This window comes from Spodoptera frugiperda, chromosome 19 (assembly GCF_023101765.2).
Source record: "Spodoptera frugiperda isolate SF20-4 chromosome 19, AGI-APGP_CSIRO_Sfru_2.0, whole genome shotgun sequence".
In the NCBI taxonomy this organism is placed as follows: Eukaryota; Metazoa; Arthropoda; class Insecta; order Lepidoptera; family Noctuidae; genus Spodoptera; species Spodoptera frugiperda.
In genome coordinates this window covers 1456691-1480692 of record NC_064230.1, presented here as the reverse complement: position 1 = coordinate 1480692, position 24002 = coordinate 1456691, and the positions used below count along the sequence as shown (strand labels likewise).

The following is a 24002-nucleotide window of genomic DNA, read 5'->3' as shown; positions in this document are numbered from 1 at the left end:
TTTATAGCCTATAGCCTTCCTCGACAAATGGACTGTCGGACACAAAAATAATTATTCAATTGGAACCAGGGGCCTTAGTCTGCTATTACAATTGTGTGCGAGAGGGACGGAGCTATGTAGGTTGTATAGCTCCGTCCCTCTCGCACTGCTCAGTGATCGACCATTCTGACACAATTGTAATAGCAGACTAAGGCCCCAGTGGTATCGGAGACTGGTGCTTTGAAAGAAACCAAGACGGGAGAAGCCATTGAATGATATACCCCTCAAAAAACTTCAACTAGGCGAACGACAAAAAATAATAAAAACAACGACCACTCTGGATATACATTATGTATTTATTAATTTAGCATCAGGCTACATGATATCTACATGGTTTATATATAGGGAGACTGGTAATTAGTGAACGATATTTAAACACGTGATTGTACTCATGATTACAAACAACTTTCCCGAAGAAACTTTCTTTGTATACTCATTAGTTTTATTTTTATCACAATAACAAAATTTTGCGCGTACGTGCTAATGAAATTTGATTCTTTTGTTATTATAGTATCCTTCACTAATTACCAGTCACCCTATATGTAGAAATACATTATCACAACATTTTAGAACATATTATATACAAAATAAGACATCAGTCTTCGTTATACTACATAGGGCGCATTAACGGATAATGACGGGGTATGAAAATTAAAAATCTATTTAGTCCGTTAGTTAGGTAATGAAAAAATATTAGACACGTATTTATTTATTTTATCATATAAGATAACAATACTTAGGTAAAACGAATCAAAGTTTAGGAGTGGGAGCAAATACGTCAATTCTACGTATAAAACGTACCTAGAAGTGACGTCACGGGATATTTCAAATCGATATATCTTCGAAATTATTTAGTTTTGGAAGAAAATAAAAAATACGTGTGTAATGTTTTAAAATAATCTACAAGATGGACAATAAAATACAAATTAGTCATCTACCCAATATCGGTAAGATCGGGTTTCTTTGACCCTAAGGGGTAACTTTGACCCAAATTCTATAACCAATAGGAATCGAGAACAAAGCCATACATTAGTTATTCATTGGTCTAAAAGTTTGGGTCAAAGTTACCCTGTAGGGTCAAAAAGACCCGATCTTACGTATTTTTTTTTATTTAATGCATTTGTTACTGCCTCTACAATTTCCGTGGGTATAATACAATACAATGTGTGATATAGCACAATTAGGTAGTTTCCTAGGTCAAAAATAAATTATTTTGACATTTCAATATAATAAAATATCCCGAAATAATCGTACTTTCATTCATTAATTTGACGATATACACGTTTATTTAATTTCTCTATCAAATTTTAGAGAAGTAAGTATGCTATTTGACGCAAAAAATATGACGTCATAAGTTGCGATCTCCTACAAAATTCATAGAAAAGTAACGTTTTTGACATTTCGATAAAAGTATTGAATTTGACTAGTTGGAAACTACCGTATTTTAAAATTCCCTACTAATATTATAGGGGCCAGTGTTGTACCAATTAACTTATTCTTTAGTGTCTGCGACACATTCATTCATCGATGACACATTCATTCATCAACAATAATTAATATATATAATCTGTGGCATACATTCACACGTTCACTCATTTTCATTCATTATTCATTCTATCTAGCCAACATGGCCTCACGCTGTACGTTCCAATAATATTTTATTATAATTGTTTAAAAACCAGAGTAAATGTTTTATGGAAAACTTCAAGCTTGTTTGATTCATCACGAACAAGAATTGGCGACCGTGACAGGACCTGCATCGAAGCGGAGCCAACAGCTGCTCAGTTGTTCTGCATCGAGGACGCGTGGATGGCGTCGACGACGCGTCGTCGACAAAAGACGATCTAATCTAAACCAGCAACGGGCCGTGTTGAAAATCCAAGATCACTGCGCCTGAAGTCCTGCTACCTAGTCTTCCTAGTCTAATCTACTGCCTGGGTCGAAAAAACGCCGTCTTCGCCAAGCCATTCTTAGAACAGCTGGGACCGCGGAAGCCCGATCGAGCAAGGTCCACCATAGAACGAGTCCATAGCTACATACGTGCTGCTGGCTACCTGTGGATTGCAAAGGATCAGTTTGGCTGCCTATTTAAAGTGAGCTCGTTCCATATTACCAATACGCCCATTGTGTTGTCCCTTAATCAGTGCATTTAGCGAGCTTAGTTTCTCAGGTCAGGTGAAATTCCTACGTTTCGATTTGTGTCTATTTTGCCTCACCAAATTAACCTCTAGAGGTCTAAATTTTCAGAGGATTCACACAAATTCGCCTAATTAATTTCACTTATTCAGATACTCGCCGCCATCTTAAAATTTTTCTTTTGTTTATTCAAACTAAGCAATTTTTATCAAATCATCCCACTATTATCGCTTCTTTCTCCCATTTATCACTCAATTAAATCTCTTACATACTAAATATCTCCCGAGTTTTCAAAGTAATAAACTTATAAGCCGTCATCGCTTCGTCATACGAGTGATTAGTTGTCGTTTTCAGTGCACTAAGACACACGGATTAACCTGTTTCAGAGATCGTGCGTTGTTATTTATAACACGGCATCGCTTGAGCATCGCTGTTATCTGACTGCCGGCGCTCCCTCCGACCCATCTTACCATTGCATTGCAAACGACGCGAGCCGTGAGCACCAGCTGATCAACAAAGCGAGGAGCGTATCGTATGCTATTATATCTATTTCTTTATCTATTAACATCTGTTTGTGTTAGCTCATTGCGAGTTTATTACAATGTCTGAATCTTTAAAGTTAAAGGAATTGATAACCAAACGCGGTTCTATTAGAGGGCGCGTTACGAAATTTAAGTTAAGTCTAGACAGTTTAGCTTTGGTAGAATCCATTTCAAAACTAGAAGTAGATAAGCTCGCATTGAAGTTATCCAAAATTGAGACGTTATTCGTTGAATTTGACGAGGTGCAGAATCTTATAGAAATTAGTAACGAGGAAAACCAAAGCAGCGAGTTAGTTACTAGGGATTTAATAGAAAACGATTTCTACCATTGTATAGCGACGGCCCAAAGCTTAATTAAGAAACATTCTGAAGTTGAGGATAAGGAAAGTGATTCTCAAAGTAAACAGTCTGTGGCTACGTGTCATCATAACGATCACAGTTGTAATGCATTGGGTTTCAAGTTACCGGTTATTAAAATTCCAAACTTTGACGGTACGTATTTCAAATGGTTGGAATTTAAGGAAACATTTGTTTCGTTAGTTCACAATAATAATAAGATTGAAAGCATTCATAAATATCATTACTTGCAATCTTATTTAGAGGGAGAAGCGGCTCGGGTGATTGCTAACTTGGAGGTTTCTCATAATAATTATTCCGAAGCATGGAAACTTTTATGCGAACGGTACGACAACAAGCGTCAGTTGATAAATAACCACCTTAAATCTTTGTTTAATTTTAATTCTATTCAAGAAAATGACAAGTCCTTAAGATATGTGATTGACCACGTCACTAAAAACCTTCGTGCACTTAATTCACTAGGGCTACCTACAGACAAATGGGATGTTTTAATTATATACTTTATCGCTGGTAAATTAAGTTCTAGTACATATTTTAAATGGGAAGAACATATAAATAATTTGAGTGACATACCTTCGCTTAATGATTTCTTCAGTTTCCTTAAACGTCGCGCTGATGTATTAGAAACCGTTTATCGCCATAAACATGACCCTCAAGATAATAAACAAAAACAATTATCTAGTAATCAAAACAAACTTAATAGTTCCAAGTCTTTGGTAGCAGCTGTGCCAAACGGAAACAACACTTCTTCTTCTAAAACACCGGAATGTTTATTTTGTAAAAATAACCATCGCTTATATGAGTGTCCATCTTTCAAGTCCATCTCATTAGAGGAGAAGATAACCTTTGTTTCTTCTAACAAATTATGTGAGAACTGTTTGAGACCTGGGCATGTCGTTAAACGCTGTCGCCTCTCAGCTACATGTCGTCATTGTAAGCTACGGCATAATACTCTTCTTCACAAATCAGAAGAAAAAGAAATTTCTAATTCAGTTAATTCTGTTAGTATGTCCTCAACATGTTCTTCTGAAGTACTTTTGTGTACTGCTCGAGTAAAGGTTACCAACCCTGCCACAAACGAGACTATGATAGTGCGAGCTTTGCTCGACAGCGGGAGTCAGTTGACAATTATTACAGAGGCCGTGAAGCGTCATCTAAACCTGATTCCTCAGCCATCAGACACTACCATAGTAGGTATTGGTAATACTCAATTAAATATTAACACAGAACGCTGTATTCTACGCATTCACTCTGAGACAAATTCCTTTAATGTGACAGTTTCATGTTTAGTTTTGCCGCAAATTACCGGCAACGTACCTAAATCAAAATTTGATTTAAAACAATTGAATATTCACGGTTTTCAGTTAGCAGACCCCACTTTAAATGAACCATCCCCAGTCAATATGTTGATCGGTGCTGACTTATTCTGGGATATTATTAGTGCCCAGCAGCATTCGTTAGGACATGGTTTCCCTAAGCTTCAGGCTTCAAAGTTTGGATGGCTCGTTACGGGTCCATTGCCTTGTTTTAATCAAAATAAAACTGAGTCAGTCATGTGCAACTTTGTCTCAAAAGACACTTCTAGTAACATACACGATGACTTATCTAAGTTCTGGGAACTTGAGAATTTTCCTCAAAAAAGCCCCCGAGTAGCGAAGAAAAATTGTGTGAGCAACATTATCTCGCCAACACTACTCGTACTAATATTGGTCAATTCTGTGTAGGGTTGCCACTTCGTGACAGCATAGATTGTTTAGGCAATTCCTATAACTTAGCCAAAAAGAGATTTTTCAATTTAGAGGCTCGTTTTCGAAAGCAACCTGAATTAAAACAAAAATATTGTCAATTCATAGACGAATATGAAGCGTTAGGTCACCTATCCGAAGCACCGGAGTCTAGACCGTTAAATGCCTATTTCTTGCCCCACCACCCAGTGATACGGGAACAAAGCGAGTCGACTAAGTTACGCGTTGTATTTGACGCCTCGGCTCGCACTTCTTCTGGTGTTTCTGTAAACAATTTACAAATGGTGGGACCAGTAGTGCAAGATCCATTATTTAATATATTAATTCGTTTCAGACAGCATAAGTATGTCCTGACAGGAGACATAGAGAAAATGTTTCGCTCAGTGCTTCTCAGAGAGTCTGATCGCAATCTTCAACTTATACTGTGGCGGGATAGTGAGGATAAGCCTTTAAGGACACTTCGTTTAAACACCGTTACTTACGGCTTCGCTAGTGCTTCCTTTCTTACTACTCGTTCTCTTTGGCAGATAGGCGAAGAATGTTCAGATCAGAAGATCAAAACTATAATTCAAAGTGATCTATATTGCGATGACCTACTTACCGGTGCAAGCAGCGAGGAAGAGTTGCGTCACATTCTTCTTTCAGTCTCTTCCGAGTTGGAAAAAGGATGTTTTCATCTACGCAAATATCGGTCAAACTTACCCAAGTTACTCGCGGACTCCGTTGACCTGGAAAGTGGTAATCTTATGATTAGTAATGCAACTAGCACGCTAGGAATAGGTTGGACGCCGTCTTCCGACGAATTTCACTTTCAGCATAATGTTTCGGCTTCTGAAAATGTCACAAAGAGAACTATACTTTCCTCAACATTTAAAATATTTGATCCTCTTGGTCTTCTGTCTATTTTCACAATCAAACCTAAAATAATACTACAAGAGTTATGGAGTCATAAAATGGATTGGGATGAACCAGTTCCTCCAGAAATAAGGAATTCCTGGTTAAAGTTTTCTACTAAATCCTCATGTTTGTCTTCTTTAAAAATTCCTAGATGTATTTTAATTGATAACGCATCTTTTGTACAGATACATTGTTTCTGTGACGCTTCGCAGCGGGCTTTTGGCAGCTGTATTTATCTGAGGTCTATTTCTGCTAGTGGCGTTGTACAGGTCAACCTAGTATGTGCAAAATCGCGGGTTGCACCTATCAAACCCACGACAATACCACGGCTCGAACTCTGCGCTGCCCTATTAGGAGCCCAACTAACTGCTACAGTTTTAGCCGCATTACGTTGCCCTATTGAGCGTCAAGTGTATTGGACAGACTCTAAAGTTGTGTTAGGTTGGCTTAACTCTAATAAAACCAAAACGTTTGTTGCCCACAGGGTAGCTGCTATAAATGAACTATCAAACCCTTCAGACTGGCGTTATGTTCCCACTTCTGTCAACCCGGCTGACCTAGTCTCGCGTGGTGTCGATCCGGACCAAACAGATCTCTCTATATGGTGGAACGGTCCATCGTTCCTTTTGGAATCCGAAGATTCCTGGCCCGCCTATACTGCGGACTCTATAGAGTTGCCAGAGCTTAAGACCCATCACACTTTAGGGGGAGGATGCATCTTCCATGCCAGATTTGTCTGAAAATTTAGCAAAATATTCTAATTTAACCACTCTTATTCGGGTTCTAGCTAGAGTTTTAAGGTTCGTCAAAAACTGTAGATCAAATATAAAATCAAACAGATTACGAGGTCCACTTCAAGTTTCTGAATTAGAAAACGCCCACAGCGTCGCTATAAAGTTAGCCCAGAAAGATTCCTTTCCTATAGAATTAGAACAGCTAGGAAAAGGTAAATCTTTAAATTCTAAAGCCGCGCTCGCTTCTCTTAATCCATTTTTAGACGAAAATGGAATTTTAAGAGTCGGCGGACGCATCGAGTCATCTTCTTATCAGTATGACAAACGTCATCCTATTTTATTACATGCAAATCATTTTTTAACAAAATTAATTTTCAAACAGGAGCACCTACGCTTGTTGCACGCCGGTCCTCAGCATCTCCTGGCATCTATTAGAGAACGTTATTGGCCTGTAGGAGGCAGGAATCTAGCCAGACGTGCAGCACGCGAATGTGTAACCTGTCGTCGATTCAATGCTCGCACTATGGATAATATTATGGGAAACTTACCTGCAGATCGCGTTGAAACTGATTTCCCCTTCTCCACTATAGGTACCGACTTTGCCGGCCCATTTCTTATAACAGACCGCAAAGGGCGCGGCTGTAAAATAACTAAAAGTTACCTATGTATCTTCATTTGCTTTCGCTACAAATGCGTTCATTTAGAGTTAGTCAGCGACTTATCAATGGAGGCATTTTTACTTACATTAAAAAGATTTATAGCTCGTAGGGGTAAACCAAAGGTCATCTACTGCGACAATGGTAGAAATTTCGTTGCAGCAGCCAAGGAAATAAATTCTTTCCTCGAGTCTAATAGCGACTCCATTAAAGACTCTGCATCTCGCGAAGGCATTGAATTCCGCTTCTCACCAGCATACGCTCCTCACTTTGGTGGTCTCTGGGAAGCCGGAGTCAAGTCAGCGAAATTCCACTTATACAGAGTCCTAAAAAATATTCACTTGACTTTCGAGGAATTGAGTTCGCTGTTTGCTCAGATCGAGGCGATACTTAACAGCCGTCCTTTATGTCCTTTAAGTCCCTCTCCACAAGACCTATCTCCGCTCACCCCGGGCCACTTTATAATTGGTAGGCCACTAACGTCTTTGCCATCACCGTACCTACTGGACTATAGCACAAATCGTCTAGACCGTTTTCAGCGATTGGAGCAAGCTCGTCAGCACTTTTGGAAGCGATGGTCAACAGAGTACGTCACGGAGCTCCAGCAACGCACAAAGTGGAAGGTGCGGTGTCGAGAACTAAAGGTAGACGACCTAGTCCTCATCAAGGATGATGGGACTCCTCCCCTATGTTGGCGCCTTGGAAGAGTCTCAAAGTTATTTCCCGGTACTGACGGTGTGCCTCGCGTCGCTGATGTATCCACTTCACAAGGCACCGTACGACGAGCTATCAACAGATTGTGTTTGCTGCCTTCACCAGATGACTGCACGGCATAGAATCTTGAAAGCTTCCTCTAGAGCTTTCAAGGCCCCCGAGGATGTCTGCGACACATTCATTCATCGATGACACATTCATTCATCCACAATAATTAAAATATATATAATCTGTGGCATACATTCACACGTTCACTCATTTTCATTCATTATTCATTCTATCTAGCCAACATGGCCTCACGCTGTACGTTCCAATAATATTTTATTATAATTGTTTAAAAACCAGAGTAAATGTTTTATGGAAAACTTCAAGCTTGTTTGATTCATCACGAACATTTAGTCTTATGTAAAACATTTACAAGGCTATTGGCAGTGCATTATAATTTTTTAACAATTCTTAGGAATCGTCGCAAATTGAAATAATTAAAATAATACTAGTCTCTTAGCTCACTTTTTATTTGTTTGCGACCAACACCAGAGCCATCAGACCACCACAGATGGGGCCTAGTAGGGCTAATGCCTGATTCGGAGGTGTAGACTACCTAGCAGGGCTCCGGCTCGAAAAGCAGGAGTAGGAACAGGGTGGTTTTTAGTCAGTAACAGTCTGACACTCCCTCTCGCCTCGCCCAAGGTGGGAGAAGTCATTAAAAAACCTCCCTTTAAACGATTAACCACTACTCTCGTGCGATTTCATCCGCTGCTTCGCTCCTATTGCTTGCCTAGGACGCTTACTAAGTTAAATCCCCCTGTGGCGACACGTAACAAGTGACAGATGACAGAAGTAGCACATAGACGATCGACGAGCAAATCAACGGATGTCGTCATAAATCCTACATCGCACATGTGAAGTTTACATGCGAATAAACATGGATAGACAATCCCAACGAACAACAGTTGGGCAGAAAGCCCGCCAGACACGATCACCTCGCCTGGTCGGAGGATACTTCTTTTCTTAGGGAACTTTACTCTCTGTTCCCTCTGTACATGAGATTCAATTTCATTTATAATATTTATTTCAATTTGCGACATGAATTCCTTTAATATCTATACTACAATTATTTTAAACATTTTTACAATTTTGAGTACATAAAAAGAAAAAGAATATAAAGAACAATAAGACGACTAGCTCTGTACAATAAGGTAGATACGTTTCGTTTCGGCAGACATTTTTAATTTTAAAGACCCATACGAGTTTATGGAAAGACTGAAGTCACAACAATAGGTAACTAATAAAAAAAAAACTATAATTATTACATACCTAAGTCTGATTTAACACTAAATTATGACTCCACTGTATTCGAGCAATATCTTTGCAGGACACAATATGTTTTTTATAAACTTCATTAGTTTCCGCAAGAAAATTACAAGAATCACATGGCAAAATTACCGCCTTTTCACACTTTTCACAAGAGTTTTCCGTTTTTTCGCACTCGCAACTTTTTAGTCGATTATCTTCGTCCATCACTTTAGTTTTGCTATCATTACCGTTTTCTTCATTATCTGTGGTCTCCTCTTTGACATCTGTCAAAGAAATGGCGGGAATCGGACTGTCACCTTTTTTTATACGTTTACTATTTTTACATTGTTTAAAAAAATCGTCTAATTTACCACGAACGCTATCTATTACTAAGTTTTTTGAATTTTCTGTCGATTTTAGTTCATTGCCTATGTTTTTGTCGTTTTTTGAATGTTCAGACTTTATTTTACGCACAGTTATTAGTTTATTTACATTATTTTTAGTTAAAGTCGCATCTTTAGTCATAGTTATTGAGTTATTTGTGTCAATGGAAGCACAACCTAAGTCTGTATTGCATTTAGCATCTACACTGTTTTTTAAATTAGAATTTTCAACAGAATTTATATCGTTTTTTCGTAAACTAACATCACATTGAGAATTGACATCTACAACCTCGGTGTTATTAGAAATTTTACTTATGATCGCTAATTCTTCTTTAATTTTCGGTTTTAAATCAACAGAAGCCGATGTATCATCTATATTCTCAGATATTAGTGTTATTTCACTATCAGATTGTGGATTTTTTTCTTTTTTCACTACACTTTTGGTATCTCGTTCGCTTTTAACTAAAGTTTCAACCGGTATGTCCATGTTTTCGAGATTTTTCAATATTTCTTCTTCGTTGAAACTGATATCAGAGATTTCGCCTTCACTTTCTGACAGTTTTATGATAGGCTCGTCAATACTATGATCTTTTGCATTATCAATTTGTTTTATACCTTTATTCTTTATATTTCCAAGTACATTTTCAAGTTTTCGTTGTTTTTTAACAAATTTTTCGTCCTTTTTACCTTCTATTGTTTTAATTTGTCCCATTTTGTTTTCTATGTTATTGTTTGGTGGGTTTTTGAATATTTTGCGTTTCTTGTTTGCGCTCGCTTTCTCTGTCGGTGGTTCCGGCGATATCATTATTATTGCGTCTGAAAATAAATGGAAAATAGATTAATATCAACTATAGAAAAATGTATTGGACTTGCTGCAATTTTTTTGTCTGTCAGAACTTACTACAACCGCTACAACAGGGATGATGACGGGGTGTAAAAATCTGGCGATTTCAAATTTATATTTTTTATTTAAATAGAACTTTGCCCTTTACTAGGATTTTCTCATGTGTCGTAGGTGCGTGGAACAACAATTTGTGGATCACACAAAGAGTTGTTCCGTGTGTGCAGTCAATTCTTTTTTATAATTATTATAATAAATATTATAAAATATTACAATTATAAAAACAATACAGTTCAAGTTTCCACACGATGTTTACCTTCACCATTTGTCACCAGTGTAGTCTAAATAATCTTAGAAAGTAAAAAAAACTTACCTTCAGAATAACCGCCATCGGGGGGATCCTCCCACCACACTGGGCTGGGGCACGTGAGGATCTCCATAAAGTCCTCATCACTCAAACTCCTGGATTCCTCCATGATGCGCACCATGTCCTGCACGGTCGGTTCCGGGCTGGACGACCGGAGTACTTTAGTCTTCGGAGACTTTAGAAGCGAATGTGATGATGTCGGTAAGGGTGGTGGTGATTTTATACCTGTAATAAGAATGATTTTTCTTTTAAATTTATATTTTCTTCAGTATTTTGTGTGCGTTTACTAATATTTTCTACCCTTCCCAATCTGCCAAATCCTGTAATCCCTAAAAGGTCTACGCATTTGTATTTATTTACTCTCCAAAGCTATATAAAACTATGAAAAAAATTGCCGCACACTAAGATTTTCTCCTATGTCGTGGGTGCCTTTACAAATATACAAGTTCACATACACATGACACCCAGACCCGAAACAACAATTTGTGGAACACACAGAGTTGCTCCGTGCGGGAATCGAACCGCTACACGTTAAGCTAAAAGTAAAAGTTAAAGCTAAAGCAGAGTACGATCGCACTCGCACGTTACGACACGCGCGCTCGCAATTCGAGAGTCAGTCGGAAAAATCGGACCGGTCATGTGAAGTCTCGGTTTATGGAAGAGGGAAGAATTATCAAATTACCTTTCTGTGGTGTGGCCAACTTTCTTTTATTTGTAGTAGCGATCACTGTAAAATTATGTTTCGGTTTTAGTCGAATTTTCTTAGCGGGCTCCCTTTTTAACTTATCCGGATAGTACTCTACTTGCTCAATAACATCATCAGGAATTTTAATAGGCTCAGGTAGAGCCTTTTTCAGACATTTATCGGTTTTTTGATTAGTCGATTTTGTTTGTTGTTTAGTAAGTTCCGGTTTTTCGGTTTTCTTCTCTTTGTTTTTAAGTTGTCGCCTTTGCTGCGCTGATTTTGTTCGCGTGACTATCGGCTCGACTTTGGCCCGCGTTGCTACTTTACGAGAAGATTTTGATGACATTCTGTAAAAAAGAGAAAATAAATTAGTAACTAAGTACCTATTAAAATCTAAACACAAAAATATGGGGCCTAAAACCGTATATCTGTTGTGTGGCAAAAGACTCGCCTCAAAGTTTCTTCAACGCTTTGGGTGATTAATAAAGAACTACATATATCCTTTATTCCTTAGTGGCTAAACATGTATACAAAATTTCAAAACAATTGGTTGAAGATGCTTTGCTTCAAAATTTAGTTGCAAAGTTCCACTAAACACAGAAACATACATACATACAAATATATATTGCACTTGCAAGTTAAATAAGATCTTAATAAAATTGCAGTGACCCATACCACTGCGGCTCTTTAGGTAGGAGTAAGGATGGCATTACTATAATCATCCTAACAGTCATAAAGTGTTTATAATAATAACATGCTGAAAATAGGTCACTCAATCACTTCCAAAGCAGCCAATTGGCAATGCAAAGCAACCAGAAATGTAAAAAATGGATAACTAACATACAATCCAACAAAACTTTCTTTCATTTCTTCTTAAAAATATACCATAATAACCCCACACTAGGATTTTCTCCTGTGTCGTGTGTGCATTTACAAACATACAAGTTCACATACACATGACACACAGACCTAACAAACTATCGAAATGGAGATCCTGTAGTTTGTAGTTATTAACTTATATGTATAAGTATTTATGTTATATTGTTATGTTATTTGGCAATGTTATTGTTAAATTAATTATGAACAGATTCTGCCAGCAGCTTTAACCATAATCTATGGTTAAAAAGTATATGTATTATTCCAGACGATAATTGTAGCAAGCTGTGTGACATGTAGGAAGTTAGGGGAGTGTAGGGGAGTGCTGAAAGAGTGACAGACTACACAACTGTTACTATTGCGCATAGCAGGAGTGCTAAGAGATTGACAGACTGTACATAGCTGTAACCACTGTGCAAAGCAGAAGTGTAGGGGAGTGCCAAGAGAGTGACAACCTGTATACAGCTGTAACTATTGCACATAGGAGGGGTGTAGGGGAGTGCTGAGAGAGTGACTGACTGTACACAGCTGTAATTTCTGGGCGTAGCAAGCTGTGTGACAAGTGCACTAGGGGAGTGAAGGGGAATGCTGAGAGAGTGACAGACTATACACAGCTGTAACTACTGCACATAGGAGGAGTGTAGGGGAGTGCTGAGAGAATGAAAGACTTTACAGAGCTGTAACTAGTGTGCGAAGCAAGCTGTGTGACATGTAGTATGCTAGGGGAGTGTTGGAAAGTGCTGAGAGAGTGACAGACTGTTTGTAGTAAAGAGTGTGGCTTGTAAGCAGTGCACATCAACCAAATACAACCTCCTTACTAACTAGATATAAAAAACTTTTTGTCTAAAACCTCCATAGCTACCTGAACAGTGTTTCCATTTGAAGCCTAAAGATGGCGACACTGATCTTAATACTATCACCTAAACCTTACTTAATAAATTCAAAATTACTTTTATGACTATATGACTACATATATTGTCGTATTATAAAGAATTAAAGTATATTTTTCCATATCACGAAGTCATTACCAATTGAGTTCACGATATAATACGCACGTGGATTCATAACCATAGAGCAACGCGGGCCTCGTACCGAGGGGAGTAGCCATAGCGTTTATTTGTAGTACAAAATTGTCTGTCATTTTTTGCGGGGGGGGAATCTGCACGCACACAAAAACAATTACCTGTCACTACGACACTCACACAAAACAATTAGAACATCACAAACACAATTTCACACATACATCGAAACATTCTCTATCGCTACATTCGAAATAATGTAAACATTTCTTAAAAGTACATTGACAAATGTGGCTGTGCAACAGTCGATATAAATTATCGATGTAGGTATTTGAAAACTTGGTTAGGGAAATCAGGTTAAAAAAATACAAATATTTATTTTAAGTAGGTATAGGACTATAATTTTATCCGTTAGATTGCTTGCCAAAAAAAAGTTCACACTTAGTCATTTTAATATTATATTGAAATAATTTTAAGTATTATGTAGGTGTAATTTTAATATTTAAAAATTATCGTAGCTAAATACGCAGTATGAGTATATTTCAAATCAAATAATGTAATTTTATCGATAAATATCTCTACAACACAGTAACAGCACTTTTGTCTAGTTGTAGTGAGAGCTCCGATATCAACACCGATTAGTCGCTCGACCAATCTGCTTATTGTATGAGAGCGCGCGGTCTGTGTTGCTAAACAAATCCGAATCAACACAACCTTAATTTCTTGTAATATTTACGTTTTAAAAGAATAAAATAATAATAGTGAGACTAAAAATTAATTACATATGAAAGGTAAGCCTATCTATTTCCAAATTTGATTTGGCAGATCGCTTTTTGCAGCAGAACGCTGAACAATCAGGCATTTTCGACGGACGTCCTTTCTACGCGCTACCCGATTCAGTCTAGTGATCAGTGTGGCCCGCAACTAGTTTTGTTGTACGCATAGGACCATTTGGACTTATACTTTGGCAGAGGGGAACGCCTGCGTATGGCTACTCCCCTCCGTACGAGGTCCGCGTTGCTCTATGTTCATAACAGTGATAATAGAAAAATTATTGCTATTTATCTGCCGTCCTCGTCATTTCTCAAGAGAAGGTAAGAGATGGAACAATCACGTACAAAACGGAAACTTCTACATACCAAAATACACCTTTTAAGACCTAAATAGTCAGTAGATATCCTTAGAAGCAGAGGCGGATACATTTAAAAACATACTTTAATTCATAAACATAAGCTTTATCTTACATAAACAATGAAAACAAGACGAATTCATGTTAAATAATTACGCAAACACGGAAAGATTGATAATAGTATTTTACCTGTCGATTTTAAGCGAAGTTTCCCGTCAAATCTGCTGGTAAACTTATCTCTGAAGTCTGGTAATTAATGTTTCACACAATTGTTACAATAAATTTAATTCATTGGCACGTAAATCACCATATTTTAATTCATTATTATATTCTATACGACATGCAGATTATGATGAGAGTAGTAGTATGGATGTTAGAGACGGGGATTTGAGTTAGGGCTGTTAAAAAATAATCGATTCTTATTTATATCGATTGTTATTTTCTTATAATCGATTTAATATTAATGTTAATCGATTTTTACTGAATCGATTATATAAATTACGTGATTAAAACGATTTTTCGGATGTAAATAAAATTATTAACATTTTAGTTTTTAAGACAATAAGTTTATGATTTTGTTGGTATGCTCATCATTTTATTTTTGTGTATGTAAATAAATATAATTTAATTTAATTTGATTTTTATTCTGATAAATTGTTAATATTAATCTGTTCAGTCATCATTATTTGAATATAAATATGTAATATAATATAATTAACAAATCGATTAATTTTGGATGAAAAACAATAGATTTTTATTAAATCGATTCTTTTCCCGAAATCGCACATCCTTAATTTTGACTATTTGAAGGACTAGGAAACTAGTGATGTGCAACATCTCATTCACGTCATTTATTAGTTGGTAGTCGATTGAAAAAATTGTACCGAATTGAGTAATTGATAACATTTTAGAGTGGATTTTTTTAAAACAAATCAAATTCATATAAATATCACCAGAGTCAAAACAACGATTTGTAGATTTGATTAATATTGCGTGCTATCGAAACCGTCGAAGTTACCGCACCACACACATTGTTCATGAATTAACTGTGATAAATAATTATTTTCAATAAATAACTGCCTCAAGTACTAACACTTGGTCGAGAGGTCGCCAGTGCGACTGCCCGACAAGCGGTTTCGAGATCAATATCCCGGATCGGGCACAGTACTGGGCTTTTTTCGGTTTTTACAAAAATGTCTCAGTAGTAGCATAGAGTCTGAAACTGTTCCCAGTAGATGGCAACAGACTCACCCTATATTATATGGGACTTATAACACAAATGGCTTTCCCAAACTTATCTATAATTTGATCAAAATTAAATCAGAATGTAAAATCGACTAAAATCTCTCAATTTCTAAAGCTTTAAGATTGGCTGGTAGAATCTCGGATCGAAGACGCCTCTCAAGTACGAGTTAAAGTGTGACTTCCGACTTATAAAATGATGATGCATACTTTCTAAGAATATTTAGTGAAGAAAAACATCGTGAAGAAATTAGCTTAATAATTTTCTACTTGCTCTGATTTTATGAAAGATTACCTTACTACTTACCCAGAGCTGTATTACCCTTAAGGCAAAGCAAACTAAAGTGCTTAGGAGGGCGCTGGACGCTAGGTTCCTAAGAAGCACCTATTCAGACCCCAATACAGAGACGGCGGCATCAAAAAAAATAATTACTGGCTAAAAACCACCCTGTTCCTACTACTGCTTTTCGAGCCGGAGCCCCGGTAAACCCGCTAAGTAGTCCGCAGCTCCGGATCAGGCATCAGCCATACTTGGTGGTCTGATAACTCTTTGAGGCGCGCAGGGAAAGTGACGCACACCCTACGGGTATGCTCCACCGTGTCCTCCGGGCGATCCTCGCAGTATGAGATGCTTACTAAGGCGCTGTCTACGTTAAATCCGCCCCTGTACCTACCAGCATTATCAAAAAGCATTAAAAGTCAATCACCTTATCATTTCTAATGAAAATCCAATAAAACCTTGCATAACTTATTTACCGCCATCCAATAATGATGGGGGCATTTCATTTCTCTTGCATTTTAGTAATCATTGCGGTTTTCGGTGTATTACAAATTAAAGCTTCATCGATTAAAGAATACCATCCGATTATAATAATACCGCCCGAACTAAACGCAACGGTTAGTGATGGGAAATCGCATTTAAAATCGGATATTTTAAAGAATATTTGTATGAGTCGAGATTTAGTGTGCAAGTCGAATCACACAAATGTCTGTGCCGCTAGAAATAAAGAGGACAAGCTACATTATAAGGATTTTGAAAATTCATGTTATTTGTTTTTTAGTAATATTTGCGAATATGCCAATGAAGGTATGTAATGTAACAGATTTCTGATAACTCTTGTTTCTGCCAGCAATTTCGATATCGCTCACGTCTCAGCTAGTTATGGGTGCTTTTCCACCAGAGAATGTGCTATGTAGCTATGGTAGGAAGATGTGAAACTACTCGTATGTGACCGTTTCCACCTATACTAAGCTATGTTGCTGTGCGAGGAAGATCTAAAATGCGATGTATTGATACTAGGGAAGCCATCCATAGCACGCACCCATAGCACACATCCATAGCACGCATCTTCTTCTCTTTTTCTGTGCATAGCATGCATCTTTGCAAATAAAAAACAAAGCTTAGCTGAGTCCGTTTCCACCAGTGCTCAGCTATGTGTACCAATGAATATGATTAGTGGAAGCCAAACGAATCCACAGCAACATACGCACGCCCAGTTTCTGAAAGGCTGAACAACTCTTAGGGTGCTTTTCCGCCAAAGATGTGCTATGTAGCTATGCCACGAGGATGTAATAGCCAAGACATTACAGAGCGTTATTTTTCTAGTTAGCATAGTACATCCCCTGTTTGGCAAAGGTCTCTATGACTACTTATGAATCTGTTTATTACATAAAGTTTTTTTTTGTCATACATTTCATGGGTCGACTTTCTTGAACCCCTCCCGAAACTAAAACTGGCTACGCCTATGTTGTAGAGTACTACATCACTGCCGCTGGGAATTGTACCGCCCATTTGGATTCACGTCGCCATATACAAGCCGCTAGCAGACCTCGCAGCACTGCGAGACCGGTGACTAATGCCACGAAGACTGTTAGCAATGGCAACCGAACTGTTGTGTCTCCGGGGTCCAACGGTACAGGTAGATAGTTTGATATACTTACTTATTTCTTTTATTTTTATAGCCTTTGTGGATGTAGGTGGCGGCTTGTCGTTCTAAGGGGGAGGCCTTTGTCCAACAGTGGACGTCTCTCGGCTGATGATGATATTATAGCCTTTGTACTCGCCTGCCTGACTGCCTCATTGGCATTGGCATTGAGGGGTCTCGGGTTCGATTCCCGGGCCAGGCTGGGCATTTTCGTCAACGTCATGCCACGCCACATCAAAAATTTTTTTAGTTTTTTCGAAAATTTCTCAGTGGTATCGCCGTCTCAACTGGATCGACCTCCGGTCTTGGGGGGGAGTGATGTGGCGACACATTGACAAGTGACAGATGACAGATGACAGAAGTCGCACATAGACTATCGACGAGCAAATCAATGGATGACGTCATAAATATCCTGCATCGCACATATGAAGTTTACATGCGAAATAACACGGATAGAAAATCCCAACGAACAACAGTTGGGCAGAAAGCCCGCCAGGCTGATCACCTCGCCTGGTCGGAGGAGGATTCTTAGGGAACTTTACTCGCTGTTCCCTAAAGTAGCATGGCAATAGGCTCACCCTCTATTACATGGGACTTATAACACAAATGGTGAAAAGTGGGTGAACATTGTATAGCGGCATTACGTGCCATAATGTGCACCTTTGCCTACCCCTTCGGGGATAAAAGACGTGACGTCGTTGTAGTTGTTGATTTTAATGTTACTTTAAACGATGTTCAAGCGACTACTAGACCACACAGCACTACGACACGGGTGACTAATGCCATGCGGGTGATTGTTCACAAGGGCAACCGAACTCATTTGTCTCCTGGATCCAACAGTACAGGTACGCAGTTTGATACTTACTTATTTCTTTTTTACATGTTTTACATGGCAAAACTCACTACTGAGTGGAGCCCGCTCAACGTCCACATACGTCGCGGCAGGCCCAGAAGGAGATGGCGGAACGAACTCAACAGCTATGACAAGGATTGGCCGCAAAAAGCTTTAAACAGAATGGAGTGGAAGGAAGGTAGGGACGCCTTTGCCCTGCAGTGGGACGATCATGGCTGAAATCTAAAATCTAAATCTAATTTGATGGGTCGACGTTTGGCCGCTATCTCGCCTGATGGTAAGTGATGATGCGGCCTACGATGGAGCACGTTTGCCCATAAGCAACCTATTCACTCGGGCTTTGAAGATACCTAGGTTATACCCATCAGGAAACACAGACTCCAAGATGGTACTTTAAGTGTGGGAGATCCATGTTTCGGCACGAATGGACTGGCTCGACAGTCGACCGAAGTGATACCACGACCTCACCGAAAACCGACGTGAAACAACGCTTGCGTTGTGTGAGTGAGGTTACCGAAAGCCCAATTACCCCCTTTCCAATCTTCCCAATCCCCGATTCCCAAACAACCTTTAAATTCCTAACCCCCAAAAGGCAACGCACTTGTAACGCCTCTGATGTTTCAAGTGTCCATAGGCGGCGGCGATTGCTTATCAGTAGGTGATCCGTCTGCTCGTTTAACGACTGTAAAAAAACCGGTGTTCCATAAAAAAAACCTAGGTACTAGGCACGGAATTTTTGACTGCGAAATAAAGGAGCCTTGCAAACTTGATGTCGGCGACGTACGCTATTGAGTCTAGCGCACACAGGCGGACTGCAGTGCAGTGGGCCCCTAGGTAGTTGAATACTCTGCCTTAAGGTTAATCCGGCTCTGACTGTAGGTACCAAGAAAGCAGTGCCAGCGTAAGGGCCACTGATACCCTGGACGAAAATATTGTGGCGCCCACTTGAGGAAAGCAATATCAAGTGTTAGTTTTTTGCTGATCCCAAGTAAAATTATATTAAGAACTAGCTACTTCCGCGCGGTTTCACCCGCTCTGCTCGGCTCCTATTGGTCATAGCGTGATATTTTTATACCCTATAGCCTTCCTCGATACATGCACTATCCAACACAAAAAGAATTATTTAATTCGGACCAGTAGTTCTGGAGATTAGCGCGTTCAAACAAACAAACAAACTCTTCAGCTTTATAATATCATGTACAGAGCGTAGAGCACAGTTCTGAGGGTTTGCACCAGGAGAGGCAAGACACTCCAACTTCAGACCTTGGCGCCCCCCAGAATTTGTAGCCCTGTCATCACAATCACGCTCCCCCTAACGCCGGGACTGCAAGAAAGCGAACGTCCTTTAACCATAGCCAATTTCGCAACAGGTCTGCGCCAACAGGGACCTCCGGCGGAGATACCAGACCACGTAGAGCGGTCGACAGACAACCATGTCTGCCCGCGAGGGTGTGCCGAACTCTACCGCCCCATGTGCATGCTCGTCAACAGGATGAGGGGGAAATATTTCAAAGTCTACTACTTCCTAAACCACTGCGAAGCCGATAGATTTGTCTGTGCGAAGTACGACGGTGAGACCTATCATCTTTTTTTTTTGGGGGGGGGGGAAAATCATCGAATGACTTCTCCCGCCTTGGGCGAGGCGAGAGGGAGTGTCAGACTCTTACTGACTAAAAACCACCCCGTTCCTACTCCTGCTTTTGAAGCCGGAGCCCCGGTAAACCCGCTAGGTAGTGAGATCTATCATCTCTCAGTCAATTTGACTACACAGTTGGCGCGGCAGCTAGGCAACTGGCTGCAGTGCAACGTGTTGTGGGTTTGATTCCCGCACGGACCATCTCTTTGTGTGATCCACAAATTGTTGTTCTAGTTTCAAGCCATCCTATCCGCACAATCGCACCCGCTACACGTTGCGTGGCAGCCGGTTACCCAGCCACCGTGGCAACTGTACAGTCAAATTACATTAAATGCGTCTTTTTCGTATTTTTCTAGTAAACAATTTTAATGAAAATACACCACTGACTAACTGCCTCATCGAGTTGTCGCAAATGTGACTGCCGGCTGACTTCTTCCGCCATGGGCGAGGCGAGAGGATCTCGCCAGACTCTTACTGACTAAAAACCACCCCGTTAGTAGTCCGCAGCTCTGGATCAGGCATCAGCCCTACTGGGCCCCATGTATGGTGGTCTGATGGCTCTTTTAAGGCGCGCGCAGAACGCGACGCGCTGCACGCCCGATCTCTGCCTGTGCCTACGGGGTAAAGGAGAGATGCTGTTTTTATTTTTTGTTTGAAACCAGCATTTGTTCACAGAATTCGAGATAGAGCCTGGTGCGGAGTATGCTGAGGTGCACATGTCGAAGCTTGACTGGGCCTTCTGCGGACATACCGAGTAAGGCCGGCCGTACACGGACAGCTTCAAGCAGTTATAACCGACTGCTTGAAACTGCGACTGCGCGATGAACTATAGCCATTCATTAGCTGCCGTACACACGACTGCTTGAAGCCGCGACCGCTTCAAGCCGTCAACTGCACGATGAAATTCCATCGTGCCGTCGACCGCTCGCGAGCAGTTGCGAGGCATACACGGACTGCTCGAGCCGTTGACTGCTCTAGAGCAGTCGACAGCTCTCCGACTTCCCTCCCCCCGCCCTTTGCGGCCTCGCGGCGTCTGCTGAAAAAATCAAAAGAAAATCAACTGCTCGAGCAGTTGGGTAGCGTGTACCCAACTGCTCGAGCAGTCAACAACCGACGGCTTGAGCGGTCCGTGTATGGGGCTCAGCCGCTAACTGCTCGAGCAGTCCGTGTACGGCCGCCCTTATTCACCCTCACCTAGTAATATATTGGCACATCTGCAAAAATGCGAAATTGACTTTATACGGTTTACGTGTTTAAAAGTGCATATTAATCTATTTATTTCCATATTCATCGAGAGAGGTCGTAAGTGTCATTATACCATTATTGTAGTTTCCCCCCTCACGCACGTAAAACAACGGTTCATTGGTCAAAAAAACTAAACAAGTCAGGTAAACTATGAAAACCGTAAATGTGCCAATATATTACTAGGTGTGCGATATATTAAATACACAGCTGTTAATGGGACAAGCCCGCCACAACCTCCCATACCGCTGCAACTCCTGTACACCAGGATCTACAGTAGATACAAACATGAAAACACCGGAACACTGAAGTCCAACGTCTCAGGGACATGAATGACTGTCTTGGTCTGGAACACGAGTAAACGAGCAGACGTATCACCTGATGGTAAGCAATCGCCGCCGCCCAAGGACACTTGAAACACCAGAGGACAGAATAATAAGTAAACAGAGGCGTTACAAGTGCGTTGCTGGCCTTTTGGGGGATAGGAATTGGTTGTTGGGGAATCGGGGATTGGGAAGATTGGGAAAGGGGGAATCGGGCCTCCGGTAACCTCACTTAGGGGAAGTCAGCTCAAAGCGGCCACCTTAACTTTGAGTTTAAAAAAAAGCCATTAAACGAAAGATTTTTAAAGAGAATTTTATACTAGCTAGTCGAGAATTTATCGAATTTTTGTAATGGCCAATTGAAATTTGCGTAAGTTGAATAATAATCATATGATTTGCAGATTACGAAAACTTGTCATAAAACCGCTTTGCCCGAGTGGTCGCCCAAAGCGGCCACGGGGGTAAGGGCAACGTGGCCACCCCAAAAGTTTTCAAGCAATAAATTGTTTTTTGTTGGTAAATACCGTTATTGACAAAATAAAAATGCAAAATCAAAAATCAACACATATAATTCACATAAAAAAAAAATCAACAACATTTTACCTATTTTAATCACAGTCAGTCATAAAAGTAATTTATAAAAATCGATATACTTGGGATTTGTTGAAGCCTCGAGCTCTGGCTATGGATGTGGGTTCTGGTTGTCGCAAGGTCAAATTAGGATGACGCATTATGAAGCCTTTATAAAAATCGTGTCCAGCCGTTTCATTTTTAAAAGTGTGTGGAATATGGTTTGATTCAGCATATTGAAACACAAGCTGCAAAAAATCTTCCTTTGTGAGGCCAAAAAAGAGGTTGTCCATATGAAACAAGTACTCTAAGACGCCTTCTTCCTGTTGTGGTGTAAACAAAATAAATAAGAATTATATCTATGCAGCGATAATATGAAAGTAAGGGCAAAGCGGTCAGTTGACCGCTTTGCCCGAGCCGCTTTGCCTTTTTCAACCATTTTATTAAAAAAAATATTTTCACTCACATTATTTACTATATTTCGAAGCAAATACCACACAAATAAGGCAAAATAGATAAGTAACGTTAAACGTGCAATAAAAGCATTTTAATATAAATAGTTTTGCCCAAAACAGGTTGAACTTACCTCGTATTATTTTAACAAAACGCACAAAAAAATATTTGTCGTTACTAGAACCATGCGTTTGTTCTCATCGCTTTAAATGAGTGACTGGCGCGGGGCGAGAGGTTTGGTTATACGTACAGAACGGCAATGTTGCGCTATCATTTCAAATAACCGAAAAATTAAGAGTGGCCGCTTTGCCTCCTATGGCCGCTTTGAGCTGACTTCCCCTACACAACGCAAGCGTTGTTTTACGTCGGTTTTCTGCTCGGCCGTGGTATCACTCCGGTCGAGCCGGCCCAACAGTGCCGAAGCATGGCTCTCCCACACTTGATTATTTATATAATAGTATTATATTTGTTTACTTATTTACTTGACTACCTCATTGGTTGAATGGTCGCAAATGCGACTACCGAACAAGGGGTCTCGAGTTCGATTCCCGGGTCGGGCAAAGTATTACTGGGGTTTTTTCGGTTTTTTTTAAATTTCTCAGTAGTAGCACGGAGTCTGGAATTGTGTCCCTATATGGCAATAGGCTCACCCCTATTACATGGGACTTATAACACAAATGGTGAAAACTAGGTGTACATTGTATAGCGGCATTACGTGTCGTAATGAACACCTCTGCCTACCCCTTCGGGGATAAAAGGCGTGACGTTGTGTTGCGTATATTTGATTACTGTATTGTATAATTTGTACCACAGATACATAAACTTCGCAATATTTGCGGAGTCTGCCGCCTCGATGGGCCATTACGGATGGTTACAGGGTAAGCAAAGATTCTCCCACATTATGGACCCTCACCAACGGCACCTCGGTCTACGTGGGTAACAAGAGCTACAACATGGATTAACAACGTTACAAAATAAAATATTTTTTAGTACACTTGCTTTTTTATTAATTTATTATTATTATTTTGTATTACAGTATATAGGGTGACTAATAATTAGTGAACGATATTTAAACACGTGATTGTACTCATGATTACAAACAACTTTCCCAAAGAAACTATTTATGTATACTCATTAGTTTTATTTTTATCACAATAAGCGCCCGTGATATCGGTAGACTAGTAGTTATCTTGGAGCGTTACGCGCGCGTGCTAATGAAATTTTGTTGTTTTTTTATTGTGATAAAAATAAAACTAATGAGTATAAAAAAAAGTTTCTTCGGGAAATTTGTTTGTAATCATGAGTACAATCACGTGTTTAAATATCGTTCACTAATTACCAG

The 24002-nt window shown here is 39.6% G+C and overlaps 3 protein-coding genes and 1 long non-coding RNA gene across 6 annotated transcripts; 2 read left to right on the top strand and 2 right to left on the bottom strand.

Annotated features, from left to right (window-relative positions):
• Positions 1-315: 315 nt before the first annotated feature.
• On the bottom strand, positions 316-14794 carry LOC126911752 (uncharacterized). Its single transcript, XM_050700507.1, has 5 exons — positions 14606-14794; positions 11390-11739; positions 10714-10932; positions 8214-10315; positions 316-1536 (listed from the first exon to the last, which is right to left on the bottom strand). Exons 2-4 carry the CDS (start codon positions 11736-11738, stop codon positions 9138-9140), a joined length of 1746 nt encoding a protein of 581 aa, XP_050556464.1. The 5' UTR covers position 11739; positions 14606-14794; the 3' UTR covers positions 316-1536; positions 8214-9137.
• Positions 5064-8219, top strand: LOC126911753 (uncharacterized). The gene has a single exon (XM_050700554.1). The coding sequence runs from the start codon at positions 6440-6442 to the stop codon at positions 7940-7942; it is 1503 nt and encodes a 500-aa protein (XP_050556511.1). The 5' UTR covers positions 5064-6439; the 3' UTR covers positions 7943-8219.
• Positions 14795-16410: 1616 nt separating the features above from the next.
• LOC126911754 (uncharacterized) lies at positions 16411-23642 on the top strand. Of its 3 annotated transcripts, none has more exons than XM_050700565.1 (6): positions 16411-16745; positions 17413-17577; positions 18324-18428; positions 19807-20007; positions 20748-20826; positions 23474-23642. In XM_050700565.1, the coding sequence occupies exons 1-6, from the start codon at positions 16427-16429 to the stop codon at positions 23598-23600; spliced, it is 996 nt and encodes a 331-aa protein (XP_050556522.1). In that variant the 5' UTR covers positions 16411-16426; the 3' UTR covers positions 23601-23642. The 3 variants fall into 3 exon arrangements, with proteins under 3 accessions (XP_050556522.1, XP_050556523.1, XP_050556521.1); XM_050700564.1 differs by having other exon boundaries at positions 16412-16745; positions 18324-18614; XM_050700566.1 differs by lacking the exon at positions 18324-18428.
• LOC126911770 (uncharacterized) lies at positions 22189-23012 on the bottom strand. The gene is made up of 2 exons (XR_007706290.1): positions 22794-23012; positions 22189-22530 (listed from the first exon to the last, which is right to left on the bottom strand). It is a non-coding gene; the product is annotated as an uncharacterized LOC126911770 (long non-coding RNA).
• Positions 23643-24002: the final 360 nt, after the last annotated feature.

Coding starts and splice junctions, on each gene's coding strand:
- LOC126911753 (XM_050700554.1), top strand. CDS start 6,440: ATGCCAGATTTGTCTGAAAATTTAGCAAAATATTCTAATTTAACCACT.
- LOC126911752 (XM_050700507.1), bottom strand. CDS start 11,738: ATGTCATCAAAATCTTCTCGTAAAGTAGCAACGCGGGCCAAAGTCGAG. Junction 10,933..11,389: donor GTTGGCCACACCACAGAAAG/GTAATTTGATAA, acceptor TTCTTATTACAG/GTATAAAATCACCACCACCC. Junction 10,316..10,713: donor CGATGGCGGTTATTCTGAAG/GTAAGTTTTTTT, acceptor ATTTATTTTCAG/ACGCAATAATAATGATATCG.
- LOC126911754 (XM_050700564.1), top strand. CDS start 16,427: ATGATGGGGGCATTTCATTTCTCTTGCATTTTAGTAATCATTGCGGTT. Junction 17,578..18,323: donor TCCGGGGTCCAACGGTACAG/GTAGATAGTTTG, acceptor ACGATGTTCAAG/CGACTACTAGACCACACAGC. Junction 20,827..23,473: donor GCCTTCTGCGGACATACCGA/GTAAGGCCGGCC, acceptor TTTGTACCACAG/ATACATAAACTTCGCAATAT.